General features: G+C 41.2%; 3 protein-coding genes across 3 annotated transcripts in view; all 3 read right to left on the bottom strand.

Moving 5' to 3' along the window:
• LOC103512474 (GTPase-activating protein-like) overlaps positions 1 to 738 on the bottom strand; it is a 31,420-nt gene extending 30,682 nt beyond the window's left edge. Inside the window, exon 1 of the mRNA XM_026825929.1 lies at positions 446 to 738. Coding sequence (XP_026681730.1) covers positions 446 to 557 — 112 coding nt within the window. The 5' untranslated portion in view covers positions 558 to 738. The remainder of the gene's footprint in view (positions 1 to 445) is intronic.
• A 13-nt stretch (positions 739 to 751) lies between these two features.
• On the bottom strand, positions 752 to 2,836 carry LOC103512473 (ras GTPase-activating protein 2-like). Its single transcript, XM_026825928.1, has 3 exons — positions 2,672 to 2,836; positions 1,328 to 1,500; positions 752 to 947 (listed from the first exon to the last, which is right to left on the bottom strand). The coding sequence occupies exons 1-3, from the start codon at positions 2,783 to 2,785 to the stop codon at positions 752 to 754; spliced, it is 483 nt and encodes a 160-aa protein (XP_026681729.1). The 5' UTR covers positions 2,786 to 2,836.
• A 9,587-nt stretch (positions 2,837 to 12,423) lies between these two features.
• The window catches only part of LOC103512471, a 23,377-nt gene continuing 18,710 nt past the window's right edge, over positions 12,424 to 17,090 (bottom strand). Inside the window, exons 13-19 of the mRNA XM_026825927.1 lie at positions 15,694 to 16,605; positions 15,308 to 15,576; positions 14,708 to 14,779; positions 13,554 to 13,943; positions 13,206 to 13,406; positions 12,918 to 13,053; positions 12,424 to 12,480 (exon numbers count right to left, since the gene is read on the bottom strand). Of these exons, the coding sequence (XP_026681728.1) occupies positions 12,424 to 12,480; positions 12,918 to 13,053; positions 13,206 to 13,406; positions 13,554 to 13,943; positions 14,708 to 14,779; positions 15,308 to 15,576; positions 15,694 to 16,605 (2,037 nt within the window). The remainder of the gene's footprint in view (positions 12,481 to 12,917; positions 13,054 to 13,205; positions 13,407 to 13,553; positions 13,944 to 14,707; positions 14,780 to 15,307; positions 15,577 to 15,693; positions 16,606 to 17,090) is intronic.

The following is a 17,090-nucleotide window of genomic DNA, read 5'->3' as shown; positions in this document are numbered from 1 at the left end:
AAAGTTAAGCACCTGGTAAAATATCTTGAAGACTTATCATAGCTCATAGTGAAAGAAAAAGATTAATGGTTGAGTGGAAGAGCCACTAATCTCACAGGAAGCGGTCCCAGTACTACAAGATCAAGAAACACTAAAGTTAAGCACCGTTTACCACGGTGCAGACCTGGCTGGATTCATGAGCCACTGTATGTCTGAGTGTCAAGACTAAATATACATACCCTCATCTTTTTTGTCAATTACTGGTAAAATATCTTGAAGACTTATCATAGCTCATAGTGAAAGAAAAAGATTAATGGTTGAGTGGAAGAGCCACTAATCTCACAGGAAACGATCCCAGTACTACAAGATCAAGAAACACTAAAGTTAAGCATCGTTTACCACGGTGCAGACCTGGCTGGATTCATGAGCTACTGTATGTCTGAGTGTCAAGACTAAATATACATACCCTCATCTTCTTTGTCAATTTCATCCACCTTTGCCGCCACCAAATCAAACTCCTTAGGGAGGAAATAACCACTTCCCCTCAGCTCATTGTTGTCGGCGTCCCTTAAAATCATCTTTCTCCTTTCTACTCCTGCAAACTTTTTCTAAAATGGCCTTACTATTCCTTGAAAACTTTTTCTAAAATGGCCTTACTATTCCTTGAAAACTTTTTCTAAAACGACCTTACTTACTATTCTTTAAAAAGTTTTTTTCTAAAATAACCTGAGAAGGTTTCTTTTCAAAACCGTCTCCTCTAGTTCTTTTACTTTCAATTTGTCATCGATCTTACCACTGACGAGGTAACGGGATTAACACTGGGGCTATTGAGTATCTGCGTACACAGGTCTTCATAGTAATGAGGTTGCAGTATATGGTCTGCCGTATATTGGATGCGTATCCTGAGAGTACCGAGGTCCTGAATGATTTGGTTGGCTGTGAGGCGTTTCCGAGGCTGAAGGTAATACCTGCGTAACATAGAATAGAATTAAAATAGAATATAATGGAATTATGAATAGAATAGAAAATAATTCTTATTAGGTATATTTTATTTTTTCCATTGAAGAATTTAAAAACATGGCTCAAGAATGACAAGCTTTTAGATTTTCAAAGTTTCTAGTCTTTGTGAAAACCTTATGTCAACTTATAGATGGTATGTTTCACCATTAACTTATAGATGGAATGTTTAAGTAACTTATATGTGGTATGTTTGAATATTAACTTATAGGCGGTATGTTTGACCATTAACTTATAGGTGGCATGGTTAACCATTAACTTATAGGTGGTATGTTTAACCATTAACTTATAGGTGGTATGTTTGACCATTAACTTATAGGGTTCTACTTACCACCAACTACTCGATGTCTCCTTATTGTTGAGTGGAATGTGCACTTCGCCTAGGAATACATTAAGTCCGGATATATCATGATGTAAACTGACCACCAGTTCTATGGGATCGCCTAGGCTACGATCAAACATGAAGGATTCGTTGAAGACGGGAGAGTGGGACTTTTTTTTCACCTGCGCAAGAGAGCAGAAAATAAATGTAGAGTTTTTCGGACTCCAACTAAAAAAAAAAGACTATTTAAACCAATGAAGTGTCTGAGAAGAGAGAAGGGAGACAGGAAAGGAGAAAGCCAGCCGTTCCGAGAACGAACATTATCCTATCAGGATAAAATCCGCCCCGGGCGGGAATCGAACCCGCGGCCTAGCGCTTACAAGGCAGACACACTACCAACTAAGCTAACTAGGCTGGCGGATACGAGCTTGAAATTTCTCTTGCTAAAGAAATAGCCATGGTTGAGTGCGAAAGGCATCCACTTGAAAAGTTTGTAACCAAAACCAAATGTCAGCCCAAAGCAAGCACCCTCGGGCTGATTGAGAGGCTGACGAAAAACGCCGACCCCGTCTGAACATGGAAAAGGCGAAGAAGAGGAGTTATTCCTGTTTAGGATTAAGTTCGCCCCCGCGCGGGAGTGCATCGGGGATTTGTCTATTAGTCACACCAAACTTGACCAAACCCTTCTCTCCACGTTAGAGTGCATCGGAGATTTGTCTATTAGTTAGAAAACAAAATTTCCTACTATTTTCAATATTATCTTATATTATAAAATCAAGATCTATTCACATTTCATATTCACACACTGATCGCTCTATCTCCTGAACCACAACACCTCGAAAGCTGAAATTTGGTAGGAATTTTCCTTTTATGGTCTAGGTGTGCAATAAGAAAGGATTTTGTGAAAATCTAAACCGATCCTGAGATATGATCAATTTTTGATCGCTAAAATCTCCACCATAAGAAATACACAGAGTGCAGACTGCGGGAGAGAAATGTTCCGCTCTCAATCAACATTTTGAGTTTCGTTTATGTTTTTAGTTTGATAACTATGCAGCTAATAGGGAGCGCGCAGCCCGACCGTATTTTTTATTATTTTCTACAAGTTTGGCCATGCCTCGGGATGAACTAGCGGGATTCCGGAGCGAAGCGACGTTGATAACTATGCAGCTAATAGGGAGCGCGCAGCCCGACCGTATTTTTTATTATTTTCTACAAGTTTGGCCATGCCTCGGGATGAACTGAATTCAGCTAGTTTGACATATTTACTCAGTACCGGTCCGGAGTTAGAAGCGGTTTTCAGCAAGATCCAATGGAGAAAAAAGGTTCGTCTCTTATGGGTTTGACTCTTACCTTTGATTTTTGTACATCGCTCTTGTTATGTGTATAATGTACCGTGACCATGGCTGTAGGATCACACTGCCCATTCACCTGAGTCAGACCCGAAGCTTCGTTCACATTTACCATGAGAGAGGTGGGCGTGGACAGAACACCGATTTGGATTTTGCCCTGAAAAGAAGAAGAAAAATAAACCTGTAGTCTAGTTCATGAAAGAGGGAACTGAAGTTTTCTTCGGTAAGAAAATGAAGAAATAAATTTTATTAATTCAAAAAAAAAAAATGTGAAAATCCACACAGCAATATTACACCATTTTCATAAGAAGAAAAAAAATCAAATCCTTATTTCTTTGGGGTAAAGTAGAGCTTGATTCACAACTTTTGTGGGTATCACAGCATTATTAGATTCGTAGATTAGATTAGTAGAAGCTTAACCTATCCTTTAGAGCTGTCTAGCCCCTACACCTAAGCCTCGGATTGGGCTTTTTTGTGTATGAAGCATCACTAAGTGCCTCGTTTGCAATCAATGTCCATATTTCAATAATCTCTTACGCAGGTACTGCCGCTGCCACCACTGGTCGCTACTCGATTAAAGTAGCTACTCTTACAAGGCAGACGCACTACCAACTAAGCTAACTAGGCTGGCGAAGGTTTCTTTTCAAAGCCCTCTCCTCTAGTTCTTTTACTTTCGTTGTTCTGTATAGGAAGAAAATTAACTTAATATTTTCAAACAAGACTTTTATCTTAATTCAATTCTTGTAAACTTCAGCTATGAAAATCACAAAAATATTATAACAAGAATGTGACACAAAGGACAATAAAACTATTCTCGAAGGAAGGAACGATTGCAATCAATTAAAACTTTTAATTTAAAAGTAATGAATTAATTCTATTCCTTTGGGAGAAATGAAAATCTATAATAAAAGCACCAAGTGTCTCAGTAGTTAAATAAATGGTAAAAAAAAAAAAAAAAAAAAAAAAAAACAAGTATCTCGGAGNNCCTATTTTTAAAAAAAATTTTTTTTTTTTTTTTTTTTTTTACTAAACGAGTATCTCGTAGTTAAATCTTAGCTGTCAAAAACTGGCGATTAATCTAGTCGAGGTACACTTTAGACTGGAGGTTATGTGATAAAATTGCAGGTAATGGATCAAGCTATCTCTCAGAGATAAGATATAGGGGACTCTAGAAAAGGGACTTAACTACAGCCCTTTAGCTACCCTGAGCCCAAATGGAGCAAATATTGGGGCACAGTAGGTCCCCTTGGGTTAGGTAGTTCTGAGTATAAATTTAACCAAAAGAAAACAGAAGCTAAGTAGGTAGAACGTACTTAAAGGCCTGTTGTTGTAGCGGTGTAGCCGCTCTCTAGCCAAGATTACTTGGCTCGTCTTGAATGGCAGTCAACCATCATGAAGACCTGTGCTTTTCCTTTGAAGCATGATAAACCTCTTTGTAACCTCCAGCTAGTCCTTGTCTAAGGTCCCCCAGGTAACAGGCTGGTGGAGTAAAAGTAATCACTTAGGCCTTAGGTATACTTTACTTACACTTTTTATAGGACTTGAAGTTGGCACGTACCTTACTGTTTGGTATTGGACGTTTCGGGTCTAAAGGAAGGACGGACTACTTTTTCGTTTTTTTTTTTTTTCGTTTTTTTTTCTTTCTAAAAGGAGGTGGGTGGATGGGTGGGTAGCTGGGTAGCTTGTGGCCGAATGGAAGGTAAACCCCCGGTCGTAAAAGGTTAGCTGTTATACTTACAGTGACGTTAACCCCTATCAAATAATAAAAGAATAGAAAAAATAAAATTACTTAATGAATGTCATTATCAGCTTCAGCTGTCACATTGGGTTACGAAGTTACTTACAATCTGCTTGCATACTGGATTTCCCAGATTCAATTACTCTGTGGTATTGGGGGGATCTGACTTGAGTCCCGACTGTGATATCCGAGTTGCGTCCCTGAGCTACCTGAGCTAGAACTATGTATTTTATATACTTATCCTGGTTTGAAGGTATATGTACATGTAGTACAGGGTGACAAAAAAATACTGTACGCAGCATTTTTTCGGCTTTCATCATGTAGGTACCTACAATCGATAACGTTAAAAATTCAACTGTACTTGTTCAGAAGTTACGTCAATGGAATGTTGCTATAAAAGGAGCTGTCACAAATGAGCAGTGACCAGTGTTATTATAGGGTTAGGTTAAACGCAAAAAAGAGTTTTCACTATTTGATTAGTGACCAGTGTTATCATAGGGTTGGGTTAAACACAAAAGACAAGTACAAAAATAATAGCAATAGCGTTCATGTTCAAAGTTTGTTCCTATAGGCTATAGGCCTATACAGAAGTTATAGCATACTGTATAGGTACAGTTATTTTTGGTCACCCTGTTCGTTATATACTTATTTATTTACTTTCTGGTCTCAAGTATATAGGTTCAATCTCAGGTACCGGGGACGCAACTCGGATGACCTTTTTTTGAGTTGGGCCCCAAATCGGATGATTTGGGATTCTCGGACTTATCTGGTGTTCCTCCGTGGTATTTTGGGGTGCACTCAGCCTCGTAAAAACCGGGGGGCCTCTGGGAAACCCCACTCCATTATGCACCCAATTACGGGGGCAATTGAAAATTGTAATGTGTAAAACGGGTTAAGTATTGGAGTTATATATAGTAGTCTCATATGTAAATTTTAATAAATAGCAATTTACTTAAGTAGTCAGTAAGGTAAAACGGGGTAACCTGGTAGACACCCTGTATCATTCGCAAACTCCGCGACCTTGTCAATTAGAACATAAAAAAAAAGAAAATGCGAAACAGATAACATTTAAGTCCTATAAAAAGTGTAAGTTAAGTGTGAGTGTTGGCAAACCAAAAATGTCATTTAATTCTCGTATACTTACCTGTTATACAAGTACACTTACCATCTTACCAATCTAGTACTTAAGTAAGATAAAGTATGAATAGGTACTAATAATATACATAATTGTTTACTTATCTCTGCAAACTCTCCAAAAGGGATTATCAGATTATCATTTTCTAGATCTTTACCCGAGGTAGGTAGCTAGGTATACTTACTTGGAACTTTGTGGTGAGAGTACCTACCTAGAGAAATCGCCCTAATCTTATTGCTTCCTCTATGCATCCGCCCCGGGCGGGAATCGAACCCGCGGCCTAGCGCTTACAAGGCAGACGCACTACCAACTAAGCTAACTAGGCTGGCTAGGTATACTTACTTGGAACTTTGTGGTGAGAGTACCTAGAGAAATCGCCCTAATCTTATTGCTTCCTCTATGTTTTTCCCAATAGATCAGTTGCGCTGTGGGTGATGTTTCAAAATCATAGAGCAGGAAAAATGAGGACCAACGGAATTTTTCTTTTTCTTCTACGACTTCTAGATTCCGAGATTGAGCCTCCCCCCCCCCCTCCAAGTTCCATTTGCTAGCCTAAGTACTGCTGGAGTTAAAGATTTTTTTAGACGTTTTGAAAATTACTTATACTTAAATACCTAAACATTTTTTTTTTTTTTACCTACTAAGCACAAGTAATTTAACGTTTATGTTTTGTTTTTATGTTTTATTTATTTGCTTGTTATAATTATCATTAAGAAATCCCTATTAAGAGATAAGACTCCTTTTCAGAGATAACAAAAGCTCCATGCTTAGTGATAAAAATTTCATCAAATGCAAAAAAAAGTACTTTCACTGCTATGCTTCCTATGTCTAAGTAATCACGTAGCCTAATGGTTATCACACTGGCCTAGCAAGTAGGAGGTCCAGGTTCGTGACTCGGATTTTTTTTTTTTTTTTTTTTTTTTTTAGGGGTTTGATAGAGGGAACTGTAACTCACCTACCTACTTACTGAGGTTTTTTTTAGAGGTTTGATGGGGGGAATGGTAACTAGGTACTGAGGTCTTTTTTAAAGAGGTTTGATGGAGGGAAACTGTAACTGAGGTCTTTTTTAAAGAGGTTTAATAGAGGTAACTGTGACTGCTGAGTACCTACCTACTTACTGAGGTCTTTTTTTAGAGGTTTGATGGAGGGAATGGTAACTAGGTACTGAGGTCTTTTTTAAAGAGGTTTGATAGAGGTAACTGTAACTACTGAGATCTTATCGTCCCGAAAGCAAAGAGAGAATGAAGACAGGATAGGAAAAAGCCAGTCGCTCCGAGAACGAACCTTATCTGTTTAGGATGAAATCCGAATCTGGGCGGGAAACGAACTCGCGGCCTAGCTCTTACAAGGCAGACGCACGACCCTCCAAACTAGCTAGGCTGGCGAAATCAGTTTATGATCCTGGGCCCTGGTATTAAGATTCAATAAAAGGTAGGAATACATAGGTACTCCAACAGGGGGGACGCATTGTCTTGTCCCTTGTAAGAAGAATAGAAAAGAGTAGTTTACCTATACTTTGTTTATCCTGCCTGAACAGGACTAAAAAGTCCCTTTACCCCAGCAGTCTAAACAAGGTCTCATGTATTTTATAGGTTCATTCTCTCTTATACAGGTTTGACTGTACATATTTATTGATACAGGTACCTATCCCCCAAAAAACACTTCGTGTTAAAAAATTAATGCTGCGAACTCTTGACGTTTGCGCGCGCTTGATAATGCATAGGACCTAGGTAATCCACGTACCCTATCTATACGTAGAAATAACCGACAGAAACCGAGGTTTGCGCGCGCTTGATAATGCATAGGACCTAGGTAATCCACGTACCCTATCTATACGTAGAAATAACCGACAGAAACCGAGAAACAACAAACAATCGCCTATGAGTAATTTCTTTTCCTTTTTTACGGTATTTATGAATCATCTTTGAGAAAGATTCAGGTCTTTGTTCGATCGCTACCTCGCACTGTACTAAACTGTACCAAGAATATTCTTAGGCCAGCCACTCACTATTAGGTAGACCTGATAAGGTGTACCTGTCAGGCCTACCTGATCAGGTCCACCTATCAGGCCTACCTGATAGCGTGTGTGCTCATCACGGAGTAATTTCTTTTCCTTTTTTACGGTATTTATGAATCATCTTTGAGAAAGATTCAGGTCTTTGTTCGATCGCTACCTCGCACTGTACCCCTGTACCTACTAAACTGTACCAAGAATATTCTTAGACCAGCCACTCACTATTAGGTAGACCTGATAAGGTGTACAGTACCTGTCAGGCCTACCTGATCAGGTCCACCTATCAGGCCTACCTGATGGTGTGTGTGCTCATCACTTAAGTATCAGATAGACCTGACAGGCGGACCTTTTCAGCTGTATCTGTCAGGTCTACCTGATAGTGAGTGGCTGGCCTTACTTACACAACATGTTCTTCCTCTGGGTAGGGATCTAAAGTTTGAACTTTACAAAAAAATCGGTTCTATTCCCAGAAGGGTTGAAGTGTTTTCGAATGAGTGCATTTGCATTTATTCTTGGTGTGCCACTTGCCAGCCTAGTTAGCTGGGAGGGTAGCACATCTGCCTTGTAAGCTCTAAGTCACGGGTTCGATTCCCGCCCGGGGCGAATTTTATCCTAAACACATAAGGTTTGCTCTTGAAACCACTGATGGCTCTCTATCCTGACTTCCTTCACTATTTGCTTTGGGACGATAAGACCTTGGCAGTTAAAGTTCCCTTTATCAAACACCAGTTAAAGTTTTCTTTATCAAACACCTCTTGAAAAAAATCTTTGGTGTTTGTAAAAATCACATGATGTTTGATGATTGGATGAGTCATTCAGTGGACTGGACCATTACTTTGAACTTTACAAAAAAATCGGTTCTATTCCCAGAAGGGTTGAAGTGTTTTCGAATGAGTGCATTTGCATTTATTCTTGGTGTGCCAGCCTAGTTAGCTGGGAGGGTAGCACATCTGCCTTGTAAGCTCTAAGTCACGGGTTCGATTCCCGCCCGGGGCGAATTTTATCCTAAACACATCAGGTTTGCTCTTGAAACCACTGATGGCTCTCTATCCTGTCTTCCTTCACTATTTGCTTTGGGGACGAAAAGACCTTAGCAAGTAAAGTTCCCTTTATCAAACACCTCTTGAAAAAAAATCTTTGGTGTTTGTAAAAATCACATGATGTTTGATGATTGGATGAGTCATTAAGTGGACTGGACCATTATTCTAAGTCACGGGTTCGATTCCCGCCCGGGGCGAATTTTATCCTAAACACATAAGGTTTGCTCTTGAAACCACTGATGGCTCTCTATCTTGTCTTCCTTCACTATTTGCTTTGGGGACGATAGGACCTTAGCAAGTAAAGTTCCCTTTATCAAACACCAGTTAAAGTTTTCTTTTTCAAACACCTCTTGAAAAAAATCTTTGGTGTTTGTAAAAATCACATGATGTTTGATGACTGGATGAGTCATTCAGTGGACTGGACCATTACCATTCATGCCACTGTGGGTTCTAAGTAAATCTAAGTCACGGGTTCGATTCCCGCCCGGGGCGAATTTTATCCTAAACACATCAGGTTTGCTCTTGAAACCACTGATGGCTCTCTATCCTGACTTCCTTCACTATTTGCTTTGGGGACGATAAGACCTTGGCAGTAAAGTTCCCTTTATCAAACACCAGTTAAGTAAAGTTCTCTTTATCAAACACCTCTTGAAAAAAATCTTTGGTGTTTGTAAAAATCACATGATGTTTGATGACTGGATGAGTCACTAAGTGGACTGGACCATTACCATTCATGCCACTGTGGGTTCTAAGTAAATCTCATTCATACTAATCCTAGGTATAGATATGAGTACAGGTAAGGTGTATGAGGTAGACATAAGTCTCCAGACCTCTATGTATAATATCTCTAGTAGCGCGGTCAAACTTTCTTGACTTGGCGGGGCGGAGCGCTACCGCGCTCCTTAATATACCTACCGAGAGTGTGGATTATCGCGTTACGGCACAAGTAAATCCCATTCATACTAATCCTAGGTATAGGAGTACAGGTAAGGTGTATGAGGTAGACATAAGTCTCCAGACCTCTATACTCTGTTCTATCAGAGATGTCAAGCAAATTGATATTACCTATTCAGTACTTAGGTAAGGTAAGGAGCTAGACATATTACAGAGGGGACGATGGGTTAACTTGAGTTGACCTACTGGTACAGAATACAGTAGACCGGAAGTTTAACCCTTTTGTCGTTCCGGGCCTGATGTGTGAATTCATTCATGATTGTAGAGGGGACGATGGGTTAACTTGAGTTGACCTACTGGTACAGAATACAGTAGACCGGAAGTTTAACCCTTTTGTCGTTCCGGGCCTGAAGTGTGAATTCATTCATGATTGTAATGAATGGTACGTGCTGTTTCAGCACACACACCTCGCATTCAGACAAACACCTTGTCACTTCAGACAGGCATGGTAATAAAGGAAGACGAAAGGGTGAATTGGAAATCGCGAATTAAATTTACCCCTAATAACGGGATACTGAATGTCTGAATATTTAAAATTTCAATGATCTTTTCCTATCCTGTATTTCTGCTCTTTGCTTTTGGGACAAGACCCCTGTTGTTTCAGTTCTGTCTATCAAACTTTTCTAAAACCTAAAGTCCATCCATACTAATCATAGGTAGAAGTATAGAATAGAATATACCTTGTTTATACTACCAGCATAGGACTGAACCAGCAAGGACCAGCAAGTATAGGTGTATTTGCTAGACATAACAGGTTAAGTGAGAGGGGACGATGGGTTAACTTGAGTTGACCTACTGGTACAGAATACAGTAGACCGGAAGTTTAACCCTTTTGTCGTCCCGGGCCTGAAGTGTGAATTCATTCATGATTGCAATGAATGGTACGTGCTGTTTCAGCACACACACCTCGCATTCAGACACACACCTTGTCACTTCAGACAGGCGTGGTAATAAAGGAAGACGAAAGGGTGAATTGGAAATCGCGAATTACATTTATCCCTAATAACGGTAGGTACATAAAAAATCAAATATAGGTTGGGAAATCTTGAAATGAAACGAAGTTCAGTAAACTCTACAAGCGCTAGGTTGCGGGTTCGATTTTCGCCCGGGGCGAACTTTATCCTATACAGAGTTCGTTCTCGGAACGGCTGGCTTCAAATTAATTAGAACAAAATAGGTATAGACAGAAGCCATGATATATCAGGCAAACTAAATTTCAGACCTCTATACTCTGTTCAATCAAAGATGTCAAGAATTGATACTGAATGTCTGAATATTTAAAATTTCAATGATCTTTTCCTATTCTGTATTTCAGCTCTTTGCTTTTAGGACAAGACCCCTGTTGCTTTAGTTCCTTCTATCAAACTTTTCTAAAACCTAAAGTCCATTCATACTAATCATAGGTAGAAGTATAGGTGTATTTGCTAGACATATCAAACTAAATACTAAATGAAAACCACAGTCGATTTTATAAAGCACCTAGGTTAGGGCCCTGATGTTACCTTCGGCAGTTTGCTAAATAATGTCACATTTTCAACAATCAGATGTGATTGAATACAGGGTGATTGCTCAGAAAAATAGTACGTGCTACCGGTATAAAGTATGTATTATAAAGCACCTAGGTTAGGGCCCTGATGTTACCTTCGGCAGTTTGCTAAATATTGTCACATTTTCAACAATCAGATGTGATTGTATAGGTACAGGGTGATTGCTCAGAAAACAGTACGTGCTACCGGTATAAAGTATGTATCAGATCCGTCCTCCATTTTTGTTATACTTTCAGAGTTCGTGTCATCCAGTATTTTATAAACCGATTATTATCATCTATAGATCTATACTTTCTACATATTACTAAGTATAGCGAAGGAATGAGTGTACTCGTAATAAGAAAGTATTGCAATCGGGCCAAATTTTCAAAATCGGGAAATGAGTAGAAATAATACATAGGTGCTACCGGTATAAAGTATGTATCAGATCCGTCCTCCATTTTCGTTATACTTTCAGAGTTCGTGTCATCCAGTATTTTATAAACCGAAGTTTCATTATTATCATCTATAGATCTATACTTTCTACATATTACTAAGTATAGCGAAGGAATGAGTGTAGGTACTCGTAATAAGAAAGTCTTGCAATCGGGCCAAATTTTCAAAATCGGGAAATGAGTAGAAATAATACGTAGTACAGTCAGTTCTTCGATTTAGATCGCTTTTTGGGATGTCTTTGTGGCCAATTCGATAACTTTTAGTCTCCTGCCTTTCCCGGTGGTCTTTACTCTTGTGGCGTTCTTTAGGGTGTCTACCCTTGGACTTATCTCTTCTGTGGCCATGTTTGGTACGCTCTCTTCGAGACTCAACATCATTATTTATATGACGGTATTTTGACTACAAACTTTGCCTTAGAGGCGAATGAAGTAAGGTCGCGACGCGGGTTCGATTCCCAACTGTGGCAAACTTTATCTTAAAGTTCTGTGTTTGCACATCGTCCAGAAAGGTGACGGTATTTTGACTACAAACTTTGCCTTAGAGGCGAATGAAGTAAGGTCGCGACGCGGGTTCGATTCCCAACTGTGGCAAACTTTACCTTAAAGTTCTGTGTTTGCACATCGTCCAGAAAGCGAAGGAAGGACAGGATAGGCGAAAGCCAGCCGTTCCGAGAACGATCCTTATTTGATGAGTAGCGAGTTCGCCCAGGGCAGGAATCGAACCAGCGACCTAACGCTTACAAGGCAGACGCGCTACCTTCCAAGCTAAGTAGGCTGACACGAACCCTATCTGTTTATGATGAAATTCCCGCCCGGCAAGAATCGATCCCGCGACTTAACGCTTGTGCCAAGGTAGGCATGCTACCTTCCGAGTTAACTAATAGATTCAGGTTAAGTGGGCGAAGGACGGGGTTTTCTCGCCCGAGGCGGGGCCTTTTTTCGCTCCACCTGGAATAAAGGAAACATAATGATGTCTTGTGTGAGAGATAATCAGTAATTTTTAAAAATAGGTACATTTAATCAATTTTCTTTTCTAGATTGGAATACTTACAGGATTCAATTTTTCGCGGTCGTCTGAGAAAAAATAGTATAACCTTACATAGCCTTGTTAGCTTGGAAGGTACCTACTCTATCTTGAAAGCGCTTTCTTCAAAACTGTCTTCCCTCTCTGTGATTTCGGGCGATAAAACCTTAGTGGTTACAGTTCCCTCTATTAAACGATCAAACCTCTTAAAAAAAACTAATAGATATTCTTACGGCTGATTTTTTGTTATCCTGTTATCTCTGCGAATTCAGGAATTTCAGGACAATTAGGCCCAAGTTGTTACAGTTTCTATATCAAACCTCTTGAAAAAAAAACCTCACACCTCTCTTCGTCCACTCACCTCTTCCGGAGAGCTTGCCGAGCTCTGGCACAGGTCGCGTTGCTGTCGCTCACGAATCGTCTTATACGTTGTTTTCATCCAGGCCCCCCCAGACCTACTCGTTAGCGGGTCACATTGGGCGCCTATGAGATTCAGTCTCTTCATTCACTCACCTCTTCCGGAGAGCTTGCCGAGCTCTGGCACAGGTCGCGTTGCTGTCGCTCACGAATCGTCTTATACGTTGTCTTCATCCAGGCCCCCGCAGACCTACTCGTGAGCGGGTCGCATTGTGCGCCTATGAGATTCAGCCGGGTCTCGATATCTTCACTAGACGTGTCGCTTATTGCCGCGCAGAGCAGGTGATTCCATTCTGTTGTGAGGGAGGCGTTGGTTTGAACTATGGCTGATAGTTGGGCGGAAAGCGCTTGGAATTGGTCTTCTGGGCTGGCTGAGTGGTTTGTTGGGCTACCTTGCCCATTTGTTGGACTGGAAAGTTGGTTTGTTGGGCCGGATAGTTGGGCGGAAAGCGCTTGGAATTGGTCTTCTGGGCTGCCTGAGTGGTTTGTTGGGCTACCTTGTCTATTTCTTGGGCTGGAAAGATGGTTTGTAGGGCCACCTTGCCCATTTGTTGGACTGGAAAGTTGGTTTGTTGGGCCACTTTGCATATTTGTTGGGCTGGAAAGTTGGTTTATTGGGCTGGCTCGGTGGTTTGTTGGACTGGAAAGTTGGGTTGTTGGGCTACCTTGCCTGTTTATTGAGCTTCCCGTATCTGGATCGATTCCACGGCTAAATATACCCTCCGGGCAGAGTGTACACGGAATGCATAGGCACAGTTTGAGCGGTTTTGATTGGTCGAGAGGGGACGGTTTTGATTGGTCCACAGGGGACGATTTTGATTGGCCCGTTTTCTTCATGGGCGTGGAGTGGATGTATTTCTTATTGGAGGAGGTGTGAGTAGGGGAGGGGGGATTGTCGGGTGTGTGTTGGGTGTCGCGTAGGGGGTGGAGGGATTGGAAATATTCCTGGTGTTCCAGAGATTGGCGAGGTCTGTGAACAGGGGATGATCGGTATTAGGGGCAGTTAGCCCAGTGGTAATGGGCTCGCTTGTCGTTCAGAAGGTCCCGGGTTCGATTCCCAATACTGACCAAACATTAAGACTCAACCAATACTTTTTTTTCAACATCTAGAAGGCCTATTAGACTAACAGCCTATTAAGTTGCATTTGATTTGCATATAGGATTAACATGGCTGTTAGGGACTCAAAAGAAGGTTGGTGATACCCACCCTTAGCATTTAATTTTCAAAGTTTCCATGTTGCTCAGTATTCATATTCATTGCTAGTAAGGTAGTCAGTACATAGTTCTGATATTAGCTCATCAATGGTTGACATTTGTAATTTGTTGTTATTTAACCATTTCATTTGTTGACATTAAACTAAACTCTCCTAACACAACGAGTATAGGTCTTTACCAAAACAAATCTCTATGACTAATTACAGTAATGCTTCCTTACTTGCCTTATCAATATTGCCTACTCCGTTATCTTTCCTTATCACTTACCCCACTGAAAAGCTGCCAGCTAGCTAGGCCAGTTAGGGTTAGCTGTTCTCCCTGTTTGTTTATAGTTCCACAGCTAGACACTAGTCAACTCTCTGTTTAACGTACCCTAGCTAGACAAGATATACATCCGTACGTATAAGGGACTTTTCAGTCCTATTCGGGCAGGATAAACAAGGTATATTCTATTCTATTCTACGTATAAGCTTAACCCATCCTTTGGGGCAGTTGCCCTCTACGTAAAAACGGACCAGCGAATCAGCCGTGTTCCAACCCGGAGTAGGCTGATCCTTGGGCAGGGTAGAGTTGAGATCACTGCCCGATTTCCTGGAATTTGGGAAAGGAAATGCGTTTTAACCATGAGCAATGAGCATGTTGAGATGAAATTATGCCGAAGGTCAGGGAACCAGAAGAAAACAACGGATACCTAAATAATAAAAATAAAAATTGTATATTTATACTGCTCAGATAGGATTAAAGACTAAAGTCTTGAATAGGACTGAAGAGTCCCTTTAACCCAGCAGTAGGCTATTATTATCATTAATATCATGATCAATCTCAAACATTGTTGAGGATAAAATAGGTGTTACACCCAAAGAAGCACATTCTTTGGGTGATGCACTTTCCTCGACCCTTTGCTGTCCTATTTGCCTTTCAGCTCCATGCTTCATTGGTCCTTGGGTTCCCACAGGATCGAAAGCCATTTGTGACCCAAACGCCATTTGCGAGCCTCTACCCACAGGGTCGAAAGCCATTTGTGAGCCTTTTCCGTGTAAGCTATGTGCTGATATCAGGTGGTTTATCTCCTTATCGTGCAATGTTCTGATATACCGTGGAGGGCTCATATAGGAGGACCTGGTTTCGTCGGTGCTTCCCCCGTCACAGTAGCACGGCGTTTGACAGTCACGCTTTCGTGAACACTTCGGGCAAGGTCGGGCTTCCTCGGGACAGTCGCATCGCTTTCTTGAACATTTCGGGCAAGGTCGGCCCTCGTCGGGGTAGTATAGGCAGCGCTCTCGGTAGGACTGGTCCAAATGTCCACATGGGGGCCCGTGTCCACTGGGTACATGGTCCGTGTGTCCACGGACTTGGGACAGGAGGTTGTCCTTGATGTTGACTATCACCTGGGAATGTGACCAAGGGAAAAAGGGAAATGAAATTGTGTGGGAATTAAAATATCTAGATCTAAATCAGAGATCGCCCCAGGCAATAATTTCTCAATTTCTTTGTAACCATAACACCAATAATGAGTCTCTGTTCGCGTAGGCTTGTGCGGTGTTTTTGTGACGTTTAGGTTGAGCTCCGTATTCTTTAGCTGTATTTTCAGGGTCTCTTCTACCGGTGTGGTAGTCGTGAGGTGTGTTAGGGTCTACAATACCAGTAGGGGCAGCCCTATTCCCGTCAGGGTAGTCAGGTTGACCTCTGGTTTCACAAGGTTTATCTCTAGTTCCATAAGGTTGATCTCTAGTTCCATAAGGTTGCTCTCCAGTTCCATAAGGTAGCCCTCTGTTTCGGTCTGCATCAAACGGATAGGGCCCGTTTTCCTCGACCCTTTGGGGTCCCATTTGCCCTTCACTTGGCCCAATCGGTCCTTGGGCACCCCTATTTCCGTCAGGATAGTCAGGTTGAACTCTAGTTCGATGGGGCCCACTTTCCTCGACCCTTTGCTGTCCTATTTGCCTTTCAGCTCCATGCTTCATTGGTCCTTGGGTTCCCACAGGATCGAAAGCCATTTGTGACCCAAACGCCATTTGCGAGCCTCTACCCACAGGGTCGAAAGCCATTTGTGAGCCTTTTCCGTGTAAGCTATGTGCTGATATCAGGTGGTTTATCTCCTTATCGTGCAATGTTCTGATATACCGTGGAGGGCTCATATAGGAGGACCTCGTTTCGTCGGTGCTTCCCCCGTCACAGTAGCACGGCGTTTGACAGTCACGCTTTCGTGAACACTTCGGGCAAGGTCGGGCTTCCTCGGGACAGTCGCATCGCTTTCTTGAACATTTCGGGCAAGGTCGGCCCTCGTCGGGGTAGTATAGGCAGCGCTCTCGGTAGGACTGGTCCAAATGTCCACATGGGGGCCCGTGTCCACTGGGTACATGCTCCGTATGTCCACGGACTTGGGACAGGAGGTTGTCCTTGATGTTGACTATCACCTGGGAATGTGACCAAGGGAAAAAGGGAAATAAAATTGTGTGGGAATTAAAATATCTAGATCTAAATCAGAGATCGCCCCAGGCAATAATTTCTCAATTTCTTTGTAACCATAACACCAATAATGAGTCTCAATTCGAAATAAATTGTAATTAGCTATGTATGTACCTGTGGATTAATTTTAGGGAACCAATACAAAAAAAAAATCTTTTGTAGACTCTCTTACGTGTTATTTAAATTCAAATACTTACATACTTTATTTCGACTACTTGCAAAGGGCTAGAGTCCCTTTTTGAAAGCAGTTCCAATTAAGTCTCGTTTGTTGGTAACAAAAATAATAATAACAATAATAAAAACTAAACCGATCTTAATATGTCCGGTGCAATCCGGTGTAAAAAAAAAAAAAAAAAAAAAAAAAAAAAAAAAAAAAAAAAAAAAGCCCCAAAAAAAGCCTTTCCTTAAAACCTTTTTTTTTTTAAAAATCTTT

Source organism: Diaphorina citri, unplaced genomic scaffold (assembly GCF_000475195.1).
Source record: "Diaphorina citri unplaced genomic scaffold, Diaci psyllid genome assembly version 1.1 scaffold842, whole genome shotgun sequence".
In the NCBI taxonomy this organism is placed as follows: domain Eukaryota; kingdom Metazoa; phylum Arthropoda; class Insecta; order Hemiptera; family Psyllidae; genus Diaphorina; species Diaphorina citri.
Note: the sequence above shows the minus strand (reverse complement) of the source record. Positions and strands in the feature narration are given on the sequence as shown.